At 28.5% G+C, this 9,407-nt stretch overlaps 2 protein-coding genes across 4 annotated transcripts in view; both read left to right on the top strand.

The window, feature by feature from the left end:
* The first annotated feature begins 382 nt into the window (after positions 1-382).
* LOC108750736 (TBC1 domain family member 9) lies at positions 383-5,702 on the top strand. 3 transcript variants are annotated; one of them, XM_018490432.1, is made up of 17 exons: positions 383-646; positions 721-814; positions 908-1,097; positions 1,211-1,287; positions 1,395-1,451; positions 1,526-1,730; positions 1,806-2,008; positions 2,081-2,358; positions 2,432-2,635; positions 2,891-3,222; positions 3,552-3,707; positions 3,789-3,974; positions 4,055-4,243; positions 4,410-4,575; positions 4,647-4,982; positions 5,073-5,194; positions 5,277-5,702. In XM_018490432.1, the coding sequence occupies exons 1-17, from the start codon at positions 538-540 to the stop codon at positions 5,493-5,495; spliced, it is 3,123 nt and encodes a 1,040-aa protein (XP_018345934.1). In that variant the 5' UTR covers positions 383-537; the 3' UTR covers positions 5,496-5,702. The 3 variants fall into 3 exon arrangements, with proteins under 3 accessions (XP_018345934.1, XP_018345933.1, XP_018345935.1); XM_018490431.1 differs by having other exon boundaries at positions 718-814; positions 5,277-5,495; XM_018490433.1 differs by lacking the exon at positions 721-814 and having other exon boundaries at positions 568-646.
* A 2,619-nt stretch (positions 5,703-8,321) lies between these two features.
* LOC108750738 overlaps positions 8,322-9,407 on the top strand; it is a 5,704-nt gene continuing 4,618 nt past the window's right edge. The window contains exon 1 of the mRNA XM_018490438.1: positions 8,322-8,839. Within this exon, the coding sequence (XP_018345940.1) occupies positions 8,322-8,839 (518 nt within the window). The remainder of the gene's footprint in view (positions 8,840-9,407) is intronic.

The following is a 9,407-nucleotide window of genomic DNA, read 5'->3' as shown; positions in this document are numbered from 1 at the left end:
ATATATATATATATAATATATATAATGTAAAATATATACATATATATTTTTTAAAGAAAGAAAGAAAAGAAGAAGAAAAAAGCCAATTGAAAATTATTTTTATCTACAGATATATACATTTAATAAAATTATGCAATTACGCTTATTATAATTATTACATATTAATTTTCTTGCTCATATTATGCATTTAAAAAGATGTAAAGCCAAGGACAATGAATATATGTGTGAGTATTGCTTTAATAATAGTGATAGTAGTACAGTAACTGATAACAGTACATATTAGCATAAATAATTGTCAGCTGTGTATGGCAAATGCCAAGGGAGCATAAGAATGTTATTCAATGCTTTCATCTACAGTTTTATGCAACTATAATCTGAAAAAAATTACGAGGCTTATTAGGTTTTATATTAATTAAATCTCTGAAGTAGAGTTTGAATCTGTAATGTGTCCTTTTACATTTGAAACTTACAGAAGTGGCATGTTCCTTGACCCGAGAGGAGATTTTGCAGGATTGGGAATGGCTCCACTCGAATTTAATGGCTACGCTTACGTCGTTCGATACCGAGGAAGAGATAACGGAATTCGTTTGCTGCAAAATTCAATCTATAATAGCAAATAGCATCCCAGATTCTCAGTTTGCAGATGGTAGAATTATTAATCATTATTTACATTGTAAAAACATTTACGAATGCTTTAATTGAACGTTGATATTACAGAAGATGACCCAGAGTCTTTTAAAACTGTGTCTTTTAAATTTCACCAATTGTTCAATATACCCAAAGAGGACAAATTGGTCAATTATTATTCGTGCAGGTTTTTAAAATTTAAATATATAAAGATTATATAAACATATAATATTAAATATATTTAAGAGAGAGTAATCATAAGATGGCTGTTTTTTTTTAGTTACTGGAAATCACGATTACCTAGACAAGGATGGCTCTATTTATCTGTAAATCACATGTGCTTTTATGCCTATATACTGGCGAGAGAAACGAAATTGACCATAAGATGGACAGATATTACGGAATTGAACAAAACTAGTTCCCTTATAGTTCCAGATAGTATACGAGTTGTAACACGTGACAATAAAGAGGTATATGTTAATGTGTACACGTACGTTTCTATGTATTATTATCAACACATGTTATGATACATTCCATATATTTCAATCAATTCTTAACATTTAATTTTTCATTTATGTTACAGCATTATTTTTCTATGTTTATACATAAATCAGAAACATATTCGTTAATGGAACAACTGACCAATATTGCTATGAAAAGGTACTAAAGCTTACTAAAATATAGCATATAGAAGATATTTGAAGATTAATCATTTTCGCACTTTATGTATTAATTTATCACAAAATGATTTTTTCGCTTTTTTGTAGACTTATTGATGAAAAAAGTGGATTTAATGAGGATAGAGACTTATTGAATAAATTAAGGTATATTGATATATGATTATATTATTTTTTAGAAAGTTATGCAGAAATAAACACTAAATTAATTCTTAATTTAGCAAAAATGTGCCTAAGAAGCCATCTTTCTTGAAGAGAGATTTGGATGCACGAGCACATTCAGAAACATACAGGCTTCAATTTAGATTGCCAGGAACCGAGAAGTTAGATGGTAGCATTGATGCTACTTTATGGACTCCATACAACAAAAGATACATTTGGGGAAAAATATACTTATCTCAAAATTATCTTTGTTTTGAAAGTAGGGTAAGCATATTATATTAAAACTAATGAATTCCTTAAACATATCTAAAAATTTATTTATTACTTGTATCTATTTAGGTAAGAAGACAAGTCAGTTTAGTTATACCTCTAAGAGAAGTAACACTCGTTGAATCGGCGGAAAATCAGTCCAGCACAGGAGCAGATAAGTCAATATTAATCACAACGGCGCGTTCATCATTTTTATTTGCCCAAATACACGATAGAGATTTCGTGGTGCAAAAAATCTCTGAGCTTCTGTCAAAGTCTAAACTTAATTATATGTATGTTTGCGTTACATTTTCTAGTAGATGTAAAATATATACAATAACATAAAATTTGTAATCTTGTTATAGAACGAGAGAGAATGTATGTTTGCCGAATACGAGCAACAATTGCGAGGAAATAAAACCTACGGAACAATGGAGACCTCAACCGCCACTGATGATACTTTTCAAGGCCCCATTGGCTCCCGAAGCCGCGTTGAAACAAGAAGCTAAAGAGAAGCAATGGGAACTTCATTTTGCGGAATATGGAAGAGGAATTACTATGTACAGAACTACGGAAACTACGAAACTCGTTATTCAAGGAATACCTCAATCTCTCAGAGGAGAAGTTTGGCTCACCTTTTCTGGTAATATATATAAATAATACATATTCCTTAAATAATATTGAGATTTAATACATGAAATAATATTGTTTTATAGGTGCTTTAAATGAGAAGGCAATGAATCCAGATTTGTATAAATCATTAGTCGAACAATCTCTTGGTAAATCATGTCAAGCAAACGAGGAAATTGAAAGGGATTTGCATAGATCGTTACCGGAACATCCAGCTTTCCAATCGGATACTGGAATCAGTGCGTTACGAAGGGTACTATCTGCCTATGCATGGCGAAATCCTCAGATAGGCAAGTCTAATATTTTTCTGTTTGTAACATAGCTATTTGAAATTCCTACTAATCGAATTTTTTAATTATAATAAATATAATTTTTTGTTATATAATTTTATTGAATATCTATTTATCAAAAACCGACGATTTTAAATGTGTTAAAATATACAATTAATATCTATCTAAAAATAAATAATTAAATCGTGCTGTTATTTTTAGCAGCATCACGTTAATATAAATGAAATTATTCATAAATATTCTATGCTCGTACAGGTTATTGTCAGGCAATGAATATAGTAGCGTCAGTTCTACTAATTTATTGCTCTGAGGAATCAGCGTTCTGGCAGTTATGTAATGTTTGTGAATCATTACTGCCTGATTACTATGATCGCAGAGTGGTCGGTGCTCTCGTTGACCAAGGTCTTTTAGAGGAACTGGCAGCCGAGCATTTGCCAGTGTTACATGCCAAGTTACAGGAACTTGGCTTAATTAAAGTTATCTCATTATCTTGGTTTTTAACTATATTCTTGAGTGTTATGCCAACCAGTAGCGCTGTAAATATTATGGACTGTTTCTTCTACGATGGGGCAAAAGTTATTTTTCAGGTAACAAACTAAGTAATAATAAGTATAATAAATATAACTAATAATAATAGCTTTATTTTCAATTGTTTTTTCAATTAATGAGGTCTTTCAACAAAAATAATTCTTGATAAATTTTAAAGATTATTGTATGGAAAGTTTTTATTGTATAAATTAAATTATATTGTATAAATAAATTTAACATAAATTTTCTTTTTATTTTGACATTTTTCCTTAACAAATTTATTTTATTTTATTTCAATTTATTTAAATTTTTAAATTTAATCAAATTACTTGTTACATATAATAGATACGAGATATTTATAATAAATAAATCTATTCTGCTTTATCAGATAGCATTGACTGTATTGGAATGGAATCAAGACAAGTTACTTAATTGTCGCGATGACGGAGAAGCCATGCAACTGTTGACAGATTATCTTGGTGGTGTTTATAACGATGAAGGTCCGATATTTCCTAAACCAGTTGATAGTACATTACTCAATAAAGTAAGAATATACATATCTTCTGATCATTTCATGTATTTAATTTTCGACTATAACGTAGCTGAAATATATTTGCTATTGTAGAGTATATCTGTTCAAACGTTAATTTATGAAGCGTATTCAAGATATGGATCTTTAACAATTGGTGGTATAGAAAGATTGCGCCTGAAGCATAGATTGAGGGTAGTTCAAAGTCTCGAAGATGGAATTGAAAAAAACGTAATTAGAAGCGTTATTGTTGATAAATATATGAAAATGGAAGAGTTACAGGTAATTTAGAACAGTCTTCCATATAGACAAATCGTACAAGAAAATTATAAATATTTTAATTATATGTGCTATGTATATAGGAATTGTTAAGTTTAGTGAGAGAAGAGCTAATGAGCCAACGAAAATCCGAACCTGATCGCTACGATCCTACCCAACCGCCATACGAAGCATATAAAGTAGATTTTGACTTATTTAGAATATTATTTGGTGGTCTATCTCCGTGGGGAAAATGCACTCAAGCTGAATCTCTTTCTGCACGACTATTTCGTGTAAGTTCAGTATCTATAAATAAATTAATCTTGATTTAATTAACATATATTATAAAATTGTGCATAGTGAAACTAAATTTAAAAAAAATCATTATATTTTGCAAGAATTGATTATAAACGAAAACAATATTAATTATATAATTATTTTACTTAAAAAATGTTTTAGTTAATGGACCGTAATCGTGACGGTTTGTTAAACTTCCGGGAACTGGTGCAGGCCATAGGGATGACAGCAACAGCTGATTTGACGCAAAGATTAAAGTTATTATATACGTTGCATTTACCGCCACTTCTTACGCCTGCCGACTTTGAATCTCCAACACATTCAGCAGGTAGATATTCAACTATATGTATGAAAGTCATATTTATATGTGTCTTTTTGTGTTACATATAAATTGGTTAGATGGAGCCGAAGTGGCAGCAGAAGCTACGGATTTCTTTGATAATATGGAGCAAAGCGTAGCTTCCTTGGAAATGCCAATTAGCATAGCCGAAGAACCAACTGTAGGCACTTTATCACGATCTACAAGCTTAAATAGCCAACCAGGTGATCAATCATGGGAAGTTCAGAGTATGGGTAGTTTACGTTCAATGATAGCATCAAAAGACAGTCCATTGGATCTTAAAACTGTGCCAAAAATGTCTCAAGGACATTTTATAGCATTATGGAAAACTCTTTACGACATGTTTCCTGCTCAACCTGAAGAACAGGAAACATATCATTGCATCGCTTCTATAGGTACATTTATATTACTATATTCAAAAATTTCATATTGTAGTAATCTTTAATATATAATTATAATTAAATAAAATAATACCTAATTCATAGGTACACTTCTACTCCAATTAGGAGACGTTGGCAAGAAATTCTATATAGAGAAAGAAGAATCTGACGATAGTTTACTTCTAGCTGCTTCTGCAGCTCAACAAACTTCTTCAGTTGTCGAAAGGGTATATATTTTTATTTGTACTGACAATTGATATTCTTTATTATAGCAGTACATTTATAAACTTGATATGTCCTTCTTCTTAGTCACCCGATCGTAATGGAAATCCATCGAGTATAACGTCCTCCGCCGATCCCGATTGGTCAATTACCGTCGAGCAGTTTTTGGCATCTGCTTTAACCGGTCAAGTAATAGTTGACTTCTTCAGTAAACGAACCGATCTCATGGAAGCTATGACAACATTGAAAAATCGTAGATTCAATCGTGTTCATTCCTTATCAGACACGCCCACTCTAAATGGATGACACACGGTGATTAATATATAAGAGATAAAAATATTATTATATATCTATTTTTATGCATGGCTGGCTTAGATAAATTGACGAAAGAGAAAATCGAGAATTGCATAAAAGGAATTTATATATTATTACTATTGGAGAATGCGAATTTTTAACTTAAAAAAAAACGCAATTGCATGAATGGCAAAACGTGCAATATGATAGCTATAAACAGTACATATTCATTTATTACAATACTGATAAGTCCTGTCAAGATTTTTATAATTCTTATTTTCTAAATTTTTCCTATAAATATTCTTTGCCACTGAAATACATACTGCATTGGTTGGTTTTAGTAAATTACAATTTTTTTTATAAGATAGATACACTTCTAGTTGTATTCCAATCCATTATATTAAAATATATATAATACAATTATTTTTTTAATGTAGTTTATTATAATATTAACAATAATATAATTGTATCATTAATTTTTGAGGATTTCTTAATGACATGGCATATATTTAATATGTTGGCCTATCTTATCAATTGTTGCAAATGTATAATAGTGCGCTAATAGTAAATACTCAGGATAAAAATCTGAAACTGATTCCATTGCTTTAAAATTATTCATGTATAGACAACATGAATTTTCGAATATCTAACATTTAATACTTAATTAACACAATGCATGAGTATTTCTAAAGAAGAGCGACAAATAAAATGACCCTATCTAGATTTGTTTGGAAATGTCAATTGTTTTTCGCAGATATATGTGACACCATACAGATGTATCAAAGTTGCGAGAAATTCAATATGTATAGTAACAAATCTTGGCTGTCGAAAGTTATTTACGTATAAACTCATTTTATTTTTCACTTTTGCTTTATATTAAACATTATTATTGTACATACAAATGTTACATATTCCTCAAATATTATTTTCTGAAATATTATAAGAAGGAAGTTAAAATATTGAATATGGAATTGAAGATCTTATACTTTTAGAAATTTATAAACAGAAGTAAAGTCTTTAAAGTCAAAATTAATTTTCGGTTGATGTTATATTATAGTATTCTTTATATTCATATCAATGGCATTTTCTAGTAAAATAATTTAATTTGTAACTATATATGAAATATTCTAACCATATTATCTTATACAGAAGTAATTGGCAAAATATTTTTTTGTAATTTATTTGACCGTAATACCAATTCAGAATGTGCATCAATTTTTTAAAGCAAATATATAGAAGTATACATATAAAAAATATATAAAATTATACGTAAAAAAATATTTATAAATAATATAAATGATACAAAAGCTAATCTATATATTCAAACGAGATGATGCAATTTTGATATGCAGTATTATTTAATAACTTTGATCATTGCCTTCCAACAATACAAATTTCTTATTAGCTGGTTTATTCATAAAAAAGTTTCAGAGTATTAAAGAATTTGATTTTTCAGTATATACATAAGTTATAAGGATAACTTATTGTGAAAAAAAGAAAGAAACAGATTAATTAAAAAATAGTTTTTTTAAGAATTCACAGTTACAAAATCCCACAATCATGGTACGAAATAAATTAATGTAAAAAGCCTTAGACGATAATAATAACAAGTTGCATAATACACGACATTGCCTAAAAGTATCAATTTATTTGTTTCTTGAAAAGATCTACTATTCGTAACTGACAGTAAAACGGTAGATAATTTCTTCCTAGTCTACATAAGGATGGTTTTTAATATAAAAGATATAGGTTTTTCTTTTTGATTGATAAAAATTTATTTAGAATAGTCCAATTATATATGGCACAAAATGATTATATACACACTTTAATGATAGTTTTTATTTTTATATAACTGAAGAGTATTCACACGAACATAATTTTACGAGCGCAATTCGCGGAGCGGTACTATGGCACCTATATATAGAGAAATCTTATTGTATCAATGTATTATACGTGTATATAAAGATATTTCATACCTGTAATTGTATGTATAAAATACATAATAAATGTCATATATAATATTATACACTTGCAAGCAATAATTTATTTCTTTTTAAATGCTAGAAATAATGATTAAAGTTATTTATATATATTTTAATTAACATTCTAGGTTTTAAAGAGATTATTCAAAATTGTAATTGATAATTATCCGTAAGAAATATCTGTTATTTAAAAAAATGAATATACATTCAATTAATGTTTCAAAAACTTACACATATTATTAAGTAATGATTACATGATTAATTGTATAAAATTAATTACATTTTCTTACTAGCCTATTTCTATTTTTTATAAGACAATCTTACGCATATTTCTTATATTTATTTTAATGATGCAACATAAATTTTTTCAGAAAATTAAATTATTAATATATAAATATAATTTAATTAATATTTAATTACCCATTCTTCATGCTAAAATTTAACTGTACTTAGTTCGATTTAAAAACTGCATTTCTTATTCAGAAATTTGAATTAAGCAGTATTCACAATGCACAGAAAAAGTTTATTAAATATTATTTTTTCATGCGCAATTCCTATGAACGAATAAAAATGCAATTAGATTAAGGATTTATTCTTCTATTAATGTTCGTAAATATGCACGTATTTCTGAAAATTTGAATATATTTCAATCTATTTCAATCCAATCTCGTTTATAATACAAATTATCAGTTATAGAACATAATTATATATATTACATGTCAATATTTACTTCTTGTATAACAAGATTTACTTTCAAGGTCTCCGACCTTCTATAATCAGTTTTAAAAAGGTAAATAGTTTTTCAAATACGCGTTTAATATTAAGTGATCTGCAGTACAGAACGATCGAAACAAAAATGACGGCCTATAGTCGAAAGTGGTTAGAGAGGCATTGCGAAGAAAACGAAACTCTTATTTATTTTTTTGAAATAACATGTGCATATTGCAACAAAGTTTTTAAAAAAAGTGACAAGAACTACATAAGAAAATTTATAAAACACTTACACCATCATGGACTAACAGAATTAGATGGCCATTCAAGATGTAAAGAATTAAAGGAAAAGTTTGAAATAATGCAAAATTACGTTGGAATATGTAAAAAACAAAAGTGTAAATTACAAATTATATTTGTTCGTGGTGTGCATCTCTTACAAAACCATTTGGAAATATATCACGGGAAGAGATCAAATATATATAAAAATGTAATAAGACAAAATATGAGAGCACAACATATTCTGTTGAATAATTTCTTCATAACAAGCAACAATACGGCGCAGTGTCTAATTTGTAAGTTCGAGGAAAGCTTAAGCAATTTGGAATTACAGACTGAAGAAACACTCGAAACATTAAAAGAACACTGGGCAGGACATTTTCAGTATGATATAAATTTTTTTTTATCGATTTTTATTTTTTTTTTATTATAACCCGAAAATAGAGATGGTATTATGATTAGAAATGTAACACACATATCTTCACAAACTCTTATTATATAGGTTAAGTAAAAAGGAGCATACAGCCACGCTAGAGATGTCAAAAAGTTATAATTCAATAATAACAATGTACATAGTAGACGTTTCGGTCACCATTTGACCATCCTCAGTACAAAATAAAAATAAATATAAATAATAACCTTAAACTATTTAAATTAAAATTCGCATCGATGTCCGCATTTAACAATTAATATTTTTTTATTACAATCAATTAACATAATTTCAGACCGAATTAACATTAGATGTAATTTTCTTCTTATTTCCATCGTGTGGAATCATTTTTTATTTGTAACAATTATCGGCCTGTCGCAAGTTCCAAAAACGACGACGAGCCGCCGCAGAGAGACACGCAAGTGGTAGTTTACGTATCCCGCGCACGGAACTATCCTGCATGCCGGACACTTGACAATTTTGATCACTTGAGATTTTCCGTGACAGTCGTCTGTTTTGGAA

This window comes from Trachymyrmex septentrionalis, unplaced genomic scaffold, assembly GCF_001594115.1.
Source record: "Trachymyrmex septentrionalis isolate Tsep2-gDNA-1 unplaced genomic scaffold, Tsep1.0 scaffold37, whole genome shotgun sequence".
Lineage (NCBI taxonomy): Eukaryota > Metazoa > Arthropoda > Insecta > Hymenoptera > Formicidae > Trachymyrmex > Trachymyrmex septentrionalis.
This window is presented reverse-complemented; position numbering and strand designations above follow the sequence as displayed.